This window comes from Sceloporus occidentalis, unplaced genomic scaffold, assembly GCF_023333645.1.
Source record: "Sceloporus occidentalis isolate IW3139 unplaced genomic scaffold, rSceOcc1.0.p SCAF_40, whole genome shotgun sequence".
NCBI classification, from domain to species: domain Eukaryota; kingdom Metazoa; phylum Chordata; class Lepidosauria; order Squamata; family Phrynosomatidae; genus Sceloporus; species Sceloporus occidentalis.
The window spans coordinates 8,245,656-8,264,967 of record NW_028317020.1 but is presented as its reverse complement, the minus strand read 5'-3'; the positions used below and the strand labels follow the sequence as shown (position 1 = coordinate 8,264,967).

Here is a 19,312-nt window from a genome sequence, read left to right as displayed (position 1 = left end):
GTGAACATTCACTCAAAGCATAAAAGCTTTAAAGGTTTCAGTAAATCTCTGGAAACAAATAAATCCACCGGTGTTATTAAAATACAAATTTACCCAAATGAACTATTAATAGGAAAGTCAGGAACAAACCATGGCTGCCCAAAAAACGGTACCCACAAAACCGATGCCAGTGGACTCCGCTAGCATAGCTAAGCCCTTGGCAAACATCTATATAGCCCTCTGGAGGAGAGTCCATAGATGCACAGTATGTGAGGATCCTTATGTCCTATACTAAGTGGAGATGGCCCTAGGCTTACTGCCTCCTGTGGAGATTCTGACAAAAAGGATGATCGCCGGTGCTTATTCACTAAAGTGTGAGTCTGTGATTGTGACTTACTGACTTCTCGATGTAAGGGTCCAGCTATCCCGGAATAAGGCGTACACTCCTGGCCCAGTGATAAAACCGATTTCAGGATCAAACACCGATTATCAATAAATAACAACATGATTATAGGTGCCCAGTACAAACACACAAATAATCACAGATATATGTCATAAGCCCCTATTTGTGGCTTGGCTCTCGGAAATGTATTTAAAGGATAAAAACCCTGCAGTACACATATCACCACTTTCATTTTTAATGAGCAAGATCACATAGCGGCATTACTCAAAACGCATACCCCGTAGGAAGTCCTCAGCGGCGGGATCCTCATGGGTTAAACTCCCAGCCTTAACATAGCAACACAGACACACACGTTGTTCCCCTCACCTGCTTCCCAGAAACCTGAGCAAGACTTCTGCTAGCTCCCCCTCCGCCTCCTCCCGGCTCACTCTGCGGTTTTGCGACCTCAGCTGTTCTTGCTGCACCGGGAGGTCCCTGAGCAGGTCCCCCAAGAAGTCCCGGGCAGCCTCCTCCATGCTGTTGTCCCTTACTCTGCGGGACCCCGGAAGTTGCAGACAGACGCACGTGTGAGGGGACTGCTACTCATAGGGGGAGCGGGGCGGGGTAAGTAAGCCTTGTGACATTAGTAGGTAGGGAACAGGGGGTAGCACACCCGACACAAAATGAGAGCAAGCCCTAATCTAGAGCTAAAATTCAAAAATATACGGCTGATAATAATACAAAATTGATTCTGGCTGCGCTAACACATCTACCGAACCCCTGCACAGTGTGGTACAGTCCATGTGGGCGGGGACATGACAGAACAGCAGCTGGGAATGAAGAATTGGTGAGCGGGGACTTTTCAGCGCTTGTGTCTGAGGGGATAGCGGGTTAGAGCGCAGTGATAGCCGCGATACGGTCCCGCTCTCCACCGGAGCACCTGGCCAAGGGTCTGCGGTATATCTGCGACCGCAGCCCTGTAAATATGTCCCTCTAAGAAGCAATGTCCGGGACATTTTATTTGCGTAGACAGGACTCGTTATTGTTTATTATTAAAAATTATTCTAAAATGTATTATTTACTAGCTTTTATTTATTTCTAGAGAGCTGTACAAAGGATATACAGACAGTATCAACGTTAACTCTGTAAGGAGGCAGGCTGTTTAACACATCTGGTCCCAAGCGCTTTTACCCATTACACATTTTTTGCAGCTAATGCAAATATAAAAAAATACCTCAAAATATATGAATTTACTTTTTTGATTGTTATCTTTCAAAACATCTCACAAATTTGGGATTTTCTCCCATCTTTTGAAATTTACCAGCAAATACTGAAAGGAGCATGTCCCTTTTTTGCTTCTATTAATTTTCTCAAATCGCTTACATCAAATATTGTTGCTGAACACCAGGGCATGACATCATATCGCAACACCAAGGCATCAGTGGTGTCGCCACTTACACGGGGAATTCACTGCAAAGATGTCTGCCCCAGCATTTATGTTTTATAGACCCGGATTGGGAGTCTAGTAATTCATTTTCTAGGCTGGATTGAGAGTAGTCCAGAGATGATAACGCTTAACCTTTTAATGGAGATATTCACAAAATAAACCAGTTCCATTGGGTAAATATTCCAGATCACTTTAACGCAATTACAGGAATAGTTTACTGTCGCATGCAGTCTCACCACCAAAGAATGCATAAAAAAATACATAAATAAGCATTCCTTACTTGTAGAGAATAAGAAAGTCATACTTCTAGGAGAAGCTGCAGCCCCCTGTTCCCTCTATGGTCCAGTTTTCACTTATGGCGCTTCCCAAAACACCAGCCTTAAAAGGTAGAACGTTGGCATATGACATCATATTGTATCACGGAGCACCACCGTCTTTACTGTTGTGATATGATGTCATATGCAAACGTTCTACCTTTTAAGGATGCGCCGCGGCAGGTGGAGGTGAACTGTGGCGTATGCGCTTACTAAAGTTGGGGAGATCTCCCTTTTAACTGGCCCATTAAACAGTGGCGCCCCCTAGAGGAATTGGTAGTGAAGCTCTGGGCCTGTCACCCTAGGCCAGACCACTGGTGACAAATGTTCATTGAAATCGGTTTGAGAAATCTGCTTGCGTGAGGTGCCACTGGAGCTGCCGACGAGATGTTTGTTAGTCACAGTACCGTTAAGAACTAAACTGGCACAGGTTGCGTCCCATACTCCCAAGGCTACCTACTATAGAGGTGAGAAGGCACCTGCCTATGGCCCCTAAAGAGCAGTAGAAACAGAACCTGAAGCATTTTTCTTTCATAAAAATAGCCAGAGGTGGACAGAAACGGATTGAGAGCATGTGAGTCTCTTATGCTAGAGGTTTGGATGGTGGAAATAGTGGCAGGGCACCATATTCTTAACCTTCTAAAAAAAGTACCTAATAAAATACTGGAAGCCTTAGAATAGAACAGATTGCTGACTCCCCCCGTGCTACACTTTGTTTTGATTCGGTACAGTGGACGTTCTTGCCGCTTGCGTTCCAAAGCTCTGGTTGGTTTAAAATATATTGTTTTCACAAAAAGGCTGTTGAGGAGAACATTGTCTGCCACCATCAACCTCACTGTAGTGTTTCCTTCCCGGCGGACAATCTATTAAAGTTGCTGTCTACAACTTTCGTACCACTTAGACAACAATCCAGTGGGGTGCTTGGAGTTAGAATGTGAAGAATGTTTGCCTTCTGAGAAAACAAGCTTACCATCAGCTTACATGTTGCATAAGCTTAAAAAAAACCCCTTGATTTTATTTTTTATATAAACCAGTAGTGCTCAATATACATAAATATATGCATTTTATATATTTAAATATATTATGTTTGCAGATAATATTAAAGATAGTATCACATATTCCACCAAGAATGTTGGTAAGCATTTTAGATAACAGAGCTCACTTGTAAAAAGCCAAACATCCCAGTTGACAGTTGCAGGAGCAAGGATCCTTTCTTTGTGTCTTAAACTGCAGGACAGGACATATAGTCCTTAAGAATGAAGCATCTCCTGCTGTCGTATTTAATCTACACATGTCACAGTGGTACGCTAAAAAGAAAAGCCATTCTGGTATATTTCATGTAGGGGACCTGTACAATAATTTTGGATTGTGTAGCATTGTATTGAGGAATCCATTAGCCTAGTTTTCATCTGTTCTTAAAGTCTTGAAATTCTAGCACCAAGTAAAGCTTAACAAAGCACTTTAGGTTAGGTTTAGCAACATATGGACTAAACATAATTAGGAGGCCTCCTGAAATATAGACTAGTACAATACTGGTCTCTCGAGCATTTTGTAAAAGAAGCCAGAAGTACAGAATGGAGTTATAAAACATACAGTACTGTGCAAAACTTTCAGACAAGTGTGTTAACAGTTGCTAATTATTAACTGAAGCAGCTGTGTAGGAGGAACAGCCAAACTCACTAACAAGGTGAGGTTGCTGAAGTTTTATGTCAAGACAGAACACGGGGCGGCTGGAACGTACAAGAATGAGTTTGCAGGCAACAGTGAAGCATGGCGGAGGTTCCTTGCAACTTTGAGGTTGCAATTCCACAAAGAGCGTTGGGGATTTGGTCAGAATTAATAGTCTCTTCAACGCTGAGAATTACTTATCTATTGTGCAATACCATCAGGGAGGCATCTGGCACCAAATTTATTCTACAGTGACAATGACCCCAAACATATAGCCATCTTATAATTAAGCTTAAAGAAGAATAAGGAGTCCTGGAAGCGATGGTATGACCCCCATGGCACCCTGATCAACACCATCGAGTCTGTCTGGGATAACATGGAGACAGAAGCAACTGAGGCTGCCTAAATCCACAGAAGAACTGGTTAGTTCTCCAACCTACCTCCATTCATTAAAAAAAATGCTTTTTATGACAGATTGGATGAATGTAAACCTTTATTGCTTAAGTTGGACATGACATCACACATTATAAACCTTCCCTGTCAATGGTTAATAAAATGATTTTTAAAAAAAAAGTGTGCAAGTGTATGTAGAATAATTGATGCTGTTTTGAAGGCAAAGGGTGGTCACACCAAATATTCATTTGATTTCAATTTTGCATTTTGTTAAATCATAAAAACAATTAAAATGTCTATTTTTGAAAGCATTAAACATTTTGCACAGAACTATATATTTTTTCATTTGCTACAGTATTTTTGACCCATTTGGAACTTAACAGGGAGCACAGCGACACATTTATATCACGAGGACAGACTGCAGCATTATTTCTGAATGCTCATCCGTAAAATATTTGTGTACACTTGGAATTGGGAGAAAACCACTTTATAATAGCTACACAATATTTACTAGAGACCATCGATGCTGAGGGCAACATCTGTTTGATCCTTAACTTTTACGTTGGTTGGATATGTAAATTATTTCATACATTGATCACAGAAAGCCACTTTAAGGAAGAACTGTCACATCCCAGATGATTTTTTGGGGTAAATTATTAATCTTTTAAAATAACTTTTGCTTCTGCGTCAGTAGCTACCTATAAAACAGCGGATTAACTGTGTACACGTGACAGCACCATCAGCACTCAACATAGCCAATGATCTGAGATGGGAAATGTAACCAGTAATCTTTCTGCTCTTTCATTCAAAAATCATAGGGTGATTACGAAAACAAGCCAAGGTTATTTTCAAAGTTTAGGAGTAATTCGGATTCATATTTTCATGCTATTATATCACCTTAAAATACACAGTTTCCTTCATGAGAACAGGTTAGACAGCTGCTAGGGCACCCGAGTTACCTATATTCATTGTATAATGTCCATATAATGTAACTTAGAAATCCTGGAGTACAAGCTTTGCATTTCATGTGTCGGTATGATTTCATTTAGTGGCTATCCTATTCTAACTAATCTTGGGTTAGGTTTGTATAAAACTAAAAGGGAATTACTTAAGATTTTTTTTCTCTTTTGTAAAAAAACCAAAAACTAAGGGGGGAAAGCATTAAAGACAGTTGGCACAGGCCACACTTCCACACAAAGCCAAACAAAAGCTTCCTTCCATTTCAGTACAAGACATATTTTTCTGTTCTGGAGCATTATACTTCAGGGAACAGGTTTGACATGACATTATACAAAATATGCTGCCAAGGCAGCCATTTTGTCCTTGGGCTTTTTGGGGTTGCCTCTCCGACCTCTGCCCCTGCCTCTTCCTTGCCTTCTCCCCTGTCCACCTCTGTGCATAGGGTGCTTCATGGTAGCGTGCTTGAGCTCCACCAAGTCCTGGAAGACCGGGTCACAGAACACACAGCCAGTGTGCTGCGTCTCATCTGCTGGCAGCGGGCTCTTAGCCTTGTTAAAGTCTACATGCATAAGGGCAGCATCACACGACTCACAGGTCTCTTGGGACACGCGCACCCGGTGGGCATTTTCAAAGAAATGAACGATGACGTTACACTTGTTGCAAGACATCTTCCACTTAGGCCCAGAGGTGGAATCCAAGACCATGACTCCACTTTCACACTCCACACAGTGTGCGATTCCCAGCATGCTTAAAGAGTGCTGGCAGGTAGGATGTGTGCACTCATTGCAGCCCATCCCTGCAGGGAGAAAAACAAAATGGAAGTTAAATAACATATGCACCAAGCAAGATGACATGACAGCAAGGGAACAATCCAACCAGGATCTGTGCAAAAGCTACAAGTGAGACACAAACAGATGGAAGACCAGAAAGGTGTCAAAATACATAAATAATAGGTAAAAGCAAGGCACGGCAAAAAATAACAGATTAAAAGAGCCCTAGAATAAGAAGTTCCTCAAAAAACAAATACGGCCTATGGTAACAAAGGCTGAGTAAGATAAGGACACATGGGAGTGCGCGCCCACCTTGTTTCACAAAACAAAAGTTAAAACTGGTGAGCTGGCTAGAAAATTTAAGAAAGCTCAACATGCATGTGGCAAGAACAACAACAACAACAAAAAAAAAAAAAAAAGAGGACAATGAGTAAGTAAAAGAAAAACAGGTTGGATAATGTAGCACTGTGAAGAAGAGTTGGCTGAGAGTGATAGGAGCATAACATTAGGCAAGTAAGGGATTCAGTTCTAAAATAGCACGAGGAGCCAAACACACACCTTTCTTCATGTCTCTGAATGGTGCATGGTTGTAACAGTACGGACACAATGGGTAACTTTTCCCTCTGGACCCGGACGACCACAGCACTAATTCAAAGTCATCCAGTGGACAGCGCAGCTCCTTGTAAAGTTTGATGGTCCCATTTTGGGGCAGGGAATAAGTTTCATCACAGTGGGAGCAATGAAGGCGGCTGGGTTTGGCCTGCAGCATAAAACATGGTGAGAGGTCTAAGAAACACGACACCCTGAATATCTCTATATGTGATATACAGCAAATACCTTAAACCATGTTCTTCATAATGCACAAAACAGAACTGCTGTGAATCCAAACTTCACTTTTACCAGGAACTCGCCTTACCTGAATGTATTTCATAAACCGATGACACTTGCCACAGCGAGACAATGGTTTGCCAGTGGCAGCCAGAGGGGAGAATGACACTTCCATTAACTCATCCATCCCTAGGGAGAAAAGGTGAAACAAGAACCATCAGGCCCTCAGTATCCCACTTCTATGTCAATGCTGGCTATAAAATCCAAAACTAACCATAGTTAGAATAATGACTAGAACCTACAAACAATGTGTGAACAAGAAACAACCAGAGACTCCGTCTGCTGGGACTTATTTTTACCTTAATATACATTCTCTATACAGACTCAAACAGTCATCATTGGGTTTAATTCCATTATACATTAGATAGGGTTCAGTTTAAAGCCATCCCAGGGCTTTATGTAGTCCCAACTTAAGCAACCTTACATTCTATACAGGTTATCCAGTAAGAACTACAAACCTGTATTAGGAAAATGATATAGATAGCTATATTTTACCTGCAATAGAGTCCACAAAATAGTGGAACTTCCTCTTGAAGATATCCAAAGTGTGCTCCAACACCTGAAGATAATTGGCCTTTCCATGAGCAATGAGGTTGAGCTGTTTCTCTACTGCACTTCGAATGGTTGGCAGCACCAACTCCTGATCTAGTGTACAAAAATTACCAAGTTAATAAAAATGTTTCTACGGTCAGGCAACATAGGGCAGAACAGGAGAAGTGCAATACAGAAAGGGGGCACGTGGCAATCTGACACAGGATTTATACAGGCCGTGATGCAGTTACATCTCATAGCTAACCATCGATCATTTCAATTCATAACATAATTTCTTCAATTACTTTATCGGTTGCAAGGTTAGGATATGGACTTAACCCCTATTTCATTGACACTGATCTTCAGGGTAAAGCTCATTTCCCATATGCTGGTGTAGATACCATTACTTCTCGCTCTGTATTCACCTTTGTTAACCACTCACCTATTTTATAATATCCATGTACCAGCACAATCCCGAGGCTGGTAGGTTTCAGTCTGCGCCCGCTCTCCACAGTCACATAGTTTCGTTGGCAGATATTATTAATGTGCACAGGGATGCTGGCATCCGTCCCTAAAGGAAGCAAAATATTTACTGGACCTCTTAATTACTTTTCTTTCCTATATTTTTACTGATGATTGCGTCATCTGAAGTAGACAACGCAGAGCTGTCAAGCATTTATCATACCTAGCTGGGTTTTTATAAACCCTAAGCAAAACATTTCCTACAGTCTCATCTTTAATGCTAGTGATACCAATAATAAATTGTACCCCATAATGTTTTTACAGATTACATCCATGGCATATAAATATAAGAATCTATGTCACATTCAACGAAAGCGGCTTGCAGACTTATATGAGCTGTAAGCAACTGTTTAATCTGTTTATAAGGCTCCACCTTATTATACAGGCTCTGTACATAAATGTCACTAAATTCAGACGGTATTGGTTTACTGTGCTATGCTCTCTTTTTGATCAAGTGTCCTTTTTGTTATTTATTAGTTTGTTCCATGTTTTTTCCTTTACAATGCGTATGAACAGGTTGCGGTGGCTCACCGATGCCATGCTTCTCCATGAGAGTGATGAGCTCTGCCTCAGTGAGGTAGTCTGGAGGGCAGGTCTGCTTCTCTAGCAGCTTCACCTCATCCACGGTGAACTTGTCCCCTCTCTCGCAGGGCTGGAAAATCTCCTCCAGTGGGATTCCCTGCCAAGGCATGATCTCCGTGAACCCTTGATAACAGGTAAATAGTTCAGCTTCAGTGAATGCTGCTACAATCACACACAAACAACTGGAACAGTGACATACAGCTGTCATCAGCTGAAAAACAAGACAGCCATGCTGCCCTAGTCATACATTAACTGGAATCATGTGCCCATTAAAATGAACATTCTTTGTAGGAGGCACACACCTTACAGACATTACATTTCATGTGAACGAGATCAATATATTTCACATTGCTGTGTGGACAGGTAAGAAATGACATGGATCACTCACCTGGGGAGATCACTTCTTTGCAGGATGTATTGAATCGCTCACAGCCCACACTGAACAAGATGGTGGTCTGCAGGTATTTACAGTCATAACTGACCGTTGCAATGAAATGTCGGGTGATGTATTCATACAATCGCCAAGCATCACTGCCTAGATATGAAGGGCATATGTCACTAGACTTGTAAATGTAAAGCTGGAAAAGCAAACGTGAATATGCTGTATATGTAATTAACATCACAACACTAGTTAAATAGCCAATATAATCTACAGAGGCTTATATACAGTGCACATTACGTGTATTGTATGAATAGCATGTCTTACCCAGCTCTGCCTCTGTTGCTGAACGCATAGGGGTAATGGGAGGATGGTCTCCAGCATCTGTCCCTTTCCTTGGACGGTTGATACCTTCAGCAAGCAATGCTTTAACCTGAAACACAAAAAAAAAAAAAACTAATAAACAAACTGTTACCAAATGACTGACTTAGCTTAGGGCATTCAGGGAATTCACTCTATTTTAACTCACTTCCCGTTTGACTACATTGAACGCTGCAGCTAAACCAAGCAGAAGCTAACCACAATCACGTTCACAAGTCCAGATGTTCATGAACTTTCCAGTTAATATAACAGGGGCATGAACTAAAGGACCTACCCAAGTTTGAGGCTAGGCAATCCATTCACCCTCTTTACAGTACTAGTTACCCAATTTCAATGACAAGCAACTACTTTACCGTGTCAGCCCAGAAGGGGTTATTGGCTTGCTGTCTGAGAGTCCCTTTAAGGTCAAAATTCTCTGGATAGTGAGTGGTCTCTGTACGGGGATAGCTTATGTAGCCCTGTGTGTACAGGCGCTCTGCAATCTGCATTGTGTGCTGAGGACCCATCCCTGTGTTAAAGAACAAGCATTAATAACAGCAAGTTTGCACCTCGTTTGTGAATTAGTACAATACACAGACACACATACAAATTATATTTAAAGTATGCAATGATGGGGCTTGTGAAAATGCTATGATGTTATTATGGATTCATTATTCAAACTATAACTGTATAACTATGTAAAACGATAGTACTTTATATCTTTAACACAGTACGGTTTTACAATCTGCAACAGCAGCTATGAGGACCTGAATAGCGTTTGATTAATGTCACGCTTTACAACCAACATCTTTTAGGACATTCTGTTATTTGAATGTTATTACACTTGCATTTTTAGGCATTATGTTCACATAAAACCTAGGTTATGCATTTTCAGTTTATAGGGACTGTGCGATACAAAAGCCTTATATATCTTGACAGTCATGGAAAGATAATGAATTTATATGAAGTACAACTCTGACTTTCTACTTTTGATTGAAATGTATTGAGTTCGTATAGCTGTATTAAAGAAAATATCGACAAGCAAATTGGGTCAAACACGAGAATCTAAAACCACCCTGACGATAGTTTGCTGTACAGAGGTCAGTTCCTCCGCTCTGTGCTTTTCTGAGGCAGATCACCAGAAAATGACATGTTTCAGAGCTCAGAAAAGAGGATGTACAGCAAAAGTCTGTGCTAGAGATAGGTCCTGGGGTGGATGATGTTGCTCAATGGCTGGCCTAGGGCAGCTCCAACGGCCACTACATATGCCGGAGTTCTTGCACAGCATTATATAATGTAATACGCTAAGGAAAAAAAATAAACAGACAAAAACCCACCAGCCACAGCTGAACATACCCAGAGCTGAGCTGGCCACACGAAGCATTTCCACCGTGTTTAATGCCTGTGGTCTTTGTTTGGCCTTTTCCTTCTTGTTCACAGCTTCCACCTGCAGACAGATCAATAAAAGAACAAATAGAACATATTCTTGTATTTAATGCAAATTATCAACAGAAATTGAGAAATGATAAATTTGCTGGATTACAATAATAAATATCAGAAGTAACAACAAACTTCTGGAGAAGGGTAGAAGCCAGTTGTGAGCAAGAGGGAAGGGAGTGTGTAGCAAGATTAGTCAATTGGGAAACACCTAACAAAGACGTAAGAGAGAGGAGCTTGGAGCTGGTGGAGTTGTTAGATATATCAAGAGAAAAACTGACGTCACTCTTCAATGAGACAGGTGAGGTCAGAAAAGAGAAAGAAGGGGTACCAATCATAAAAGTGGCCCAAGAACTGTGAGGTAGGACTTGCTGGGCCATCTATAATGGCAATGTAAAGAAAAATAGGAGGAGAGATGGAATGTATGAACGTTAAACGAACAAAATGCTTTCTGTCACCAGGCCTAGGAGTGTGGCTAAAGTGTAGGACCCTGAAGAAGAGCGCAGCAGAGAAGGAGGTTCAACTTTCAGTGAGACCCAAAGACATGAATTGAAATACTTAAATTCAATAATTAAGAGGTGTGTTCCAATATGTTTGTCCATATAGTGTACCTTTACTTGGACAGCTCTTAATCACTTGGGTCTGCATGGGTTAAAACTAGTAAAATATGCTCAAACCTAGCGATCCTACAGTATTGGTCTTCACAAAGTTTGCTGATTCAGTGTTCTTAGATATTTTTGTCAGATGTTACTATGGTGTATGAGGTTTTTGTTGGCACCAGATATTTGGCCATTTCTGTTCAGAAATAATGTTTGTTTTTGTTTTTTTTAAATTATATATATTATATAGACATGTTTTATTATGGGTTTTAGAATTTCCTGAAATGGAAAAATAATTTACTTACAAGATGTCATACCACATGGACAAATGCTTACACATTAACTTGTTTACAGATTCACTTTATGAGCACAGACTTAGTATGAACAAAACATATGAACCCTGTGTACCACAAGAAAAAAAAATCCTTGTCTTTCACCTTTATTTTGATATATAATTAAATGCTGTATTACCTGTGCCTCCCTTGATGACTTGGTAATATTTAGAAACATTTGAGCAATCTCCCGGTCAAAGATCCTCACCCGATCCCAGTCCAAAATCAGTGATTGCTCTTGTCCACGGCTGACCTGCATGAAGAAATAGAGTCAATATTAGGGCTGCAACCAACGATTATTTTAATAATCAATTAGTTGGCCGATAATTTTTTCGATTAATCGGATAAAAAAAAACTAAATTTTTTTTCAGTTTAAAATAATGTAATAAAAAACGTACAATTTACACTTTCACCTCTTTATCACAATGGCCTCTCTCTCTCTATTCACCTTCTTATTTTACTGACATAATAATAAAAGCTACAAGAACCCAAACACTGTGTTTCTCAAACTAGGTTTTAATACAAAGTTATTAGTAAATATTAATTCATATGTCAACTATTTTTCATATTTAATAAAAACTATGAGAAAAAAGCCTTGTTTAAATTTTTTTTATTTACCAAACTGCCCCCGGTTATGCACATCTGACCCCCAGCTTGCCACTCTGCCCCCATATATGCCTTATACCTCTTATATGCCAGTGATATGCAACTGAGCCCCCTGATATACCTTTTACCCCCAGATATGCCTAATATCGATATGCCTTATACCCCCTATATGCCCTGAAATTCATAATACCCCCATACACCACTATAACTCCTCCCCCTCCCATACACCACTCTGGCTCCCCCCCCTCCCATTCTCCACTCTGCCTCCTCCCCCCCTCCCATACACCACTCTGCCTCCACCCCCTCCCATACATCACTTTGCCTCCTCCCCCTCCCATATACCATTTTGTCCCCGCCCCCTCCCATACATCACTTTGCCCCCTCCCCCCTCCCATACTCCACTCTGCCTCCTGTCAGCTACGGAGGTTCACAAGACACCAGGGAGCCGGGTAGAGAGGCAGAGTGCCGTATGGGAGGGGGAGGAGCCAGAGTGGTGTATGGGAGGGTGGCTCCCATACACCCCTCTGACTCCTCCCCCCTCCCATACACCGCTCTGCCTCTCTACCCGGCTCCGTTACTGACAGGAACTTTCACTGCAGCTTCATAGAAGCCTCAGCATAAGTGAAGGGCAGTAACGGAGGCTGTCTGTGCGATGCAGACCCCCACCGGCTGACAGAGAGGATGATCCTCTGTCAGCCGGTGGGGGTCTAAACGATGCGCACAGACAGCCTCCGTTACTGCCCTTCACTTACGCTGAGACTTCTATGAAGTCAGTAGAGAGGCAGAGTGATGTATGGGAGGGGGGAGGAGTCAGAGGGGTGTATGGGAGGGGGAGAGAGACGGAAGCGAGAGACCGGCCGACAGTGAGGGGAATCCAGGTCCCCTGCAGCGTTGCGGGGGATCTGGATTCTAGTGTTATAATCCGATCTCTGTTTGAGGTCGGATTATAATTTTTATAAATCGATAAAAATCGATTCGATTAATCGATAATGAAAATCGTTGACAACGATTTTCATTATCGATTTTATCGATTAGTTGTTTCAGCCCTAGTCAATATAACTCTGAAATTTGGGTGTAACTCCTAAATCCAGCTGAAAAAGGGAGATGAGAGCATTAAGGCTCATGCAGTACATGCACACAGCTTTTAGTTTTTGACTCCGTCCATGACAGAACTTGGAACAGGGCAGGTGTGAAGGTACACTAGTAGTTGTAATTGGTTACATAAATACAGAAATAAGGGGAAGTGTATTCTATCACTAACTTTATTCTATAACAACATTGTTGGACAACACAATTGGCTCCTAATTCAGAAATATAGTCAGCATAAAACCTTCACTTGTAGGACCCAATATGTCTCAGGCTTGAAAGATTGGATCTTATCATGTCTCTCTACGCAGAATCCTAGCGTTGGAGTCTGGCAGGGTCCAAATGAGATCAGAGAGCTGTCCAGGTTGCCGTATTTGCCTTGAAAATACTTTGTCTGAAACCTATGACCATAAAAAAATGGAATATGGAATAATGGAATAAAATCATAATATGTGCACCAGAGAGCTTTCACTACACAGCACATGATAAAATCTAACACACCAATTTCTCAACTATTAAGTTTACACTAAAATATATTAATAAACCTTCAGCTATCAACTTTTCCATTAAAAACATCAGGATTTGCGTTTATAATTGAAATGCCAATGACGTTACCTTGTAAAGGCACATCCAATTCGGAGGTCCAGCTCCTGCCTTGCATCCACAGACAGAGCTTCATTCTTATTAGGTTCTCCAAGTTTATTCATTGCGTTCATGATATCCGTGTCTGTGATAGAGCTGAATTTAGCACGATAGATTGTGTTTTCACCGCCATGAGATCTATTCATCACAGGGAGAACAGCGTCCAGAACCTTGTAGATAGAGAAAACACAGACATCCTATTAGTCGTATAAACTAGTGTGACCAAAACAACACCAGATAAATCTGGTGATTTAGGATACATTTGATGTTTTATATACCAGAGTATGTTCAATCCTATGACAATAGACAATTCTCCAGGCAAATATTTCGATTCAAAAGGGGTCACAATGTAGTGATTCTAATGTAAGAAAATACTACCTCAAAGCAGATATTTTCTCCTTCCTTGTCGCAGTCAAGCCAAAGAACGATGATGTCACAGGAACGCGCTTCCACCTGAAGTTTACAGAGAAGTTTTAAATAAATGCATTAGGAATACAAACTACTATTTCGTGTGGTGATTTAAAGATTTACATGGCTTCATATTTTTGTTGGTTGACCCAATCTTAGACTTGGGATGCTTTCTGCTTTTTTCTGCACACTTAGACGCAGTTTTCTTTTTAAATCCACTGTATGTTTGGTAATTTAAAATGTTCAATATTATCCGTTCCTACACTAGGATAAGCAAGAAGCAGGTATGGATAGCTGAGTTGAGCAAGACAGTTGCAAGTAATGCCATTTGCATTACTAGCTTAGATTCAAACATCTTTTGGTTTGGTTTTTCCCCCATAATGATTCCGGAAAGCATTGTATCTGTTTTAGATAGTTGTCATGTGAATGTTGTTCATTCCTTGTGTTTCTTGTTCATGTACGTATAACTAGCCTGAAAATAATATGTTTTATACACTTAGATTTAAGGCTTTCCAATGTCAGGGCTTTACACATTTCACATTTTTTATTACTATTATCAGATGGAAAAAAAAACAATTTCCAAAAAATATTATAGTGCTTTCAAAAAGTTCTAGCATTTTTAATAATTTATTACAATCAGACAGCTGCATATGAGCCACTTGTATGTGATCTACGTCTGTAATCCTAGCCCAGTCTACTAGACAAATATCTCGGCTCCTTATCATTCTGCCTGTGGTAAAAAATACAACCCACCAAGACAGACACTCTTGAAAATGATAGCCTATGGAGGAATGGGATTAGTATTGCCATAAAGAATCAGCGTAGTGTGGCGTTAGAACAGGTCATTCAAAATATCACATGACTGGAAACAAAGGTACCCTCTAAGTCTACAAATAAAGGAATTTTATTTGAACAAAATGAGATAAAACCAGTTCAATGCTAAACTGCATTAGTGTGTACTGTATTTTATGCTAAAGGAGAAACATATATTAATCAGTTAAGAGATGTACAGAAAAATATAGGCTGACACTGTCTCTTATATGTTTTAGCAAGACCACCACTAGACATCCTGAGATACCTAAATCTTGTAGTAATTTTACGCAATCAAATATTACCTGCAGGAATTTTACCATGTTGAGCTTGGGATTGGCTTCTTTCTTCTCTGTCGGGGCTTTACTAAAAAGTTCTGCTGGGTCTACTTTGTCCCAGTTGTTGTATTTCCCTGGAAGAAAAATCACATATTTATTCTTCTGTGGGCCCCAATGAACGACCAAAATATATTTTAACTATCCATTGATCCAACACTACTGCAGAAAAGTAAAGGAAATGGTTTTTTCCAATATGTCAAAGTTCATGCATTTCACTCATCTGACATATATCTTGGAAAAGGGTGACAGAAGGTAAGAGCACAAATATAAATAAATGTAATAAAAGCCATTAGTTTTTCCCCATGTAAATTGAAAGCATATGGGACACGTTGCTTAAAATTTACTATATTATATATATATATATATATATATATATATATATATATATACTGAACACACAACCTCTATTAAATCCAGTGCTCCTGCACCGAAGACAACATTTAAGATAATAAAAAGCATACATTTACGCAAATGGTTAGCATGCAGTAGATGGCGCTATCTACCAACCAATTGTACGCGCTACAGCTCATGATTTGCTGCTTTTCTTGCCAGACACACATAAAACATTACTAAAAAAGTATCCTTTCCTATTTTATGGAGACCTCATGTAAAGCCCTGCCTCACGCTGTGCCACCTCATTAAATCTCTTCCTGTGTTTCCTGAACTTAGAACGCAGAAGTAGTAGAGGGGAAACAGAGTAACCAACTGACAGCTATTGAGAAAAATACTATATTCCTGCAAGGTGGCAATATTGAATTCTAATATCTACAGTAGCAGATATCAGGGCTATAAGGAGGAGACAAACCCACTCATTTACAAGGGTCTTTCTTTGCTTAATGGATATATTTCAAATTTCACATGGGATCGTTATGTTGCTTGTGCATTATGGACAGATCAAATTTTCGTAAAAATAATGCTGCTTTGGGTAGCTGTGTGTCTGAATATAAATGCAGCACTGCCAATAGTGAATATTCCTTATTTTTGGTATTCTGTCTGCAGGGCTCGGTCTCTGCATTTATGACTGAAATGAGACATTGCACTTCCCATAAAACTTTAGAGAGGGGGCTCAGGGTCAAGAATGTATGCAAGCAAACACAAGAGGACAATGACAACAAATGCCTCACTGGAGGAATTGTCCAACCAACACTATCTCATAAGAGAGGTTATCACTTGTTGCACAAACAGGATGGAAATTGGAAGTCTGTTTATGGCTTTAAAGACCCGGCCTTCAGCAACAAAGTTATACAGTGTTGATGTTATAAAGAAGCGTTGACACATTTTGTTTTGTTTGGAAACGGTTACTCAGTGTGTGGCTTAAAAACATTTTGGTTTAAGAGTTACAATTTTGACAGTATGTCACACATGAAAAGCATATGTATATTAAAAGAAAAAAAGCTAATGCACCAGCCAAAATGGTCACTTGGGAAACACAAAAAAAAAACAATTTCAGACATTATCTAGGACAGTTTCAAAACTTGCACACACATCGAGGAAACAAAGTTCATTTGGTCTTCAATTTATGTTTTGATAAGGACTATTTTAAGCATTTACATTTGCATTCATTCCTTAATCATAATTAAAAAGGACACAGGTTGACATTCACACCACAAGTCTCTTTTTGTGATCCATACCTATAAAGTCCAAGCTCATAACATGACCACAGACAGAGGTCATCTTGAAGCGTACACTTTGTCCCATGAATGATCCTGTGTATTCGTGTACCGAGCATGCACCATTTAGACCTTTCCGGGAGGAGGCACTGCCTGAAACACACATATAGAGGTACAATGACTGGCAATCCCACAACATGGCGTCCTCTACAGCTCTACAATGATGGAGGGCGCCAGCAATATTATTATACATCATTTTTATCTCTGTCTTCTATGCACCCTACATTAAGACAAACATACAGTTAATCTACATTTTTGATACTTCTGCCCACCTGTAATAGAGGGGATAGATGAGCAGTATATTACGTTTGTGATTGACACACACAAAGTAAAATAGTTATAATAAGTGGGAAATGTATGCAAGCGTTGACAAGTTTTGAAATATGCTAAGCTTTCTGGGCCCTTCAAGCACTAACCTAAAAAATAAATAGCTTTTAAGGGGAGATGATCACATTGCAACCTCATTAGGAAGAAATACCTGCCAGAAGACAATACTATTATGCTCACCTCTGGAAAGGATTTTGGCAATGGACTGGGCCAGTGAAGGTTTCTCTGCTACCATAAGCACAGTCTTCATTTTGAGGGATGACTGCAGCAGTTGATCTATGGAAACCTTTCACTACGCATATGGCTCCACAGACGGTAAGTAGTTGCCCTGGTTGATAACATACACAAAATATTCCATGACTAAAACTTGGCAAAATAGAATTTTTCACATCTAAAAGTAGAAACTTAATATAACCAATATGATCAGTGGCCATACAATTCTATCATTTAGACATCTAGCAATTAGAGAGTTAACGCTCTCTAGTATGCTTTCACCAAAAATCTATCCGCTGCTTAATATTTAATGTACTCAATTGAATTTCCTATTCTGAAATCAACGGTAATACTTTCTGCACATTCGCAGGGGGTCTCAAGCCAGTGCCCCTTGGTGTTACGCTGGAGCTGACTGGTAGTAAGTATATGGTGCGTCAGGAGGTGTGTTTGGCCAAACATACCTCTGTCACAGCAAATAGCTGGGGGTGGGGAAAGAGGCAAATGCACATATTGGGAGGGGTAACATGCATATGATGGCTGGAGCGTCCCTGTAAGGTAGCCTTGCAGTATACATTTCCCATTAGCCTACAACTCTCGGTGCAGACACAGTCATTCCCAATTAATTAGCTTATTAGAGGTCGGTAGCAGATCAACCACCTTTTTTTCCAAGACACATACATATCATATGTTGACAGGTAGCACATGTGGCATACATCCTACAGTATGCAGGGTAAATAATATCAGCTATTCAGTTGACATTGGACAGTATGTGCAGTTCAATAAGATGAAATAAATGGTGATGTAATGATAGTTCACACACACTATATATGTATAATGCTGTGTGTGTGTGTGTGTGTGTGTGTGTGTGTGTGTATATATATATAGTTGTTACACACACATTATATGATGCAATGGTCTTTCAGTTCCAATTATTACACTAATAAATGTTCTTCGTTACTTTTCTAGTCGCCACTACCAGACTTCCTTTTGCCCATTAAACTATAACTGCATTAACTTAAGTATCCTCTTGCGCTCTTTTTATTACTTCTAATTAATATGGATAGATAGATATTCGTCCTACTTCGTTTTCTATTACGCCAAGTTTCTTCCTCTGGTAAGCAGCCTGTGACAGGCGTCTCACTTAAAGCACAAGTCAAACCGGAGGACGGTTTCTTGCCAAAAAGCCGGGATCAAACTCGAGCGGTCAGGGAGCTGCCATACTTGAATGAAGTCACTTCCGTAAGGGTATTTCCGGTCCTGCCACATAGTAGTAGCAGCGCTGTGTAACCATTAAAGATGTCGTTACGGGTAAAATAGTAGTCGCTGCGCATGTGGTGAAAGTATGCCAGCTATATTATCATTAGCAGGTACACAGTGAAGCTTTAGCTGGAAGCAGCACCAACCTATGGCATTGGCAAAGGATTGTAATAAACTATAAGCATCGGGCTCAATAACCATTCGGGAAAATCCAGATAATAAGGATGTATAATGTATATTGTGAATGTATATTGTGAACCCTAATCTTCTATTGCACTGTATAAAATGATATATCAGCGCAGTGCTGTAAAAAACGCACTTTATATATGTGTGTATATATATATACATACATATATGTATATATATTATACAGTATGTGTGTGTATATATTATACAGTATATGTGTGTGTAT

The 19,312-nt window shown here is 40.2% G+C and overlaps 1 protein-coding gene across 1 annotated transcript; it reads right to left on the bottom strand.

Annotated features, from left to right (window-relative positions):
* Positions 1 to 5,469: 5,469 nt before the first annotated feature.
* Positions 5,470 to 17,680, bottom strand: LOC149290344 (DNA topoisomerase 3-beta-1-like). Its single transcript, XM_089489594.1, has 17 exons — positions 17,611 to 17,680; positions 17,065 to 17,196; positions 15,401 to 15,507; positions 14,256 to 14,330; positions 13,851 to 14,047; positions 13,480 to 13,636; positions 11,683 to 11,796; positions 10,532 to 10,622; positions 9,550 to 9,704; positions 9,143 to 9,248; positions 8,825 to 8,971; positions 8,386 to 8,559; positions 7,775 to 7,903; positions 7,297 to 7,446; positions 6,830 to 6,930; positions 6,472 to 6,673; positions 5,470 to 5,939 (listed from the first exon to the last, which is right to left on the bottom strand). Exons 1-17 carry the CDS (start codon positions 17,678 to 17,680, stop codon positions 5,470 to 5,472), a joined length of 2,577 nt encoding a protein of 858 aa, XP_089345720.1.
* Between the last annotated feature and the right edge of the window lie 1,632 nt (positions 17,681 to 19,312).

Bases quoted from the DNA above. Each gene is read 5' to 3' on its own strand.
- LOC149290344 (XM_089489594.1), bottom strand. From the start codon at position 17,680: ATGAAGACTGTGCTTATGGTAGCAGAGAAACCTTCACTGGCCCAGTCC. The intron at 10,623-11,682 runs GTAATACAGCAT...ATCTGTCTGCAG, and splicing joins AGTCATCAAGGGAGGCACAG to GTGGAAGCTGTGAACAAGAA. The intron at 9,249-9,549 runs GTAAAGTAGTTG...TTTGTGTTTCAG, and splicing joins ACCCCTTCTGGGCTGACACG to GTTAAAGCATTGCTTGCTGA.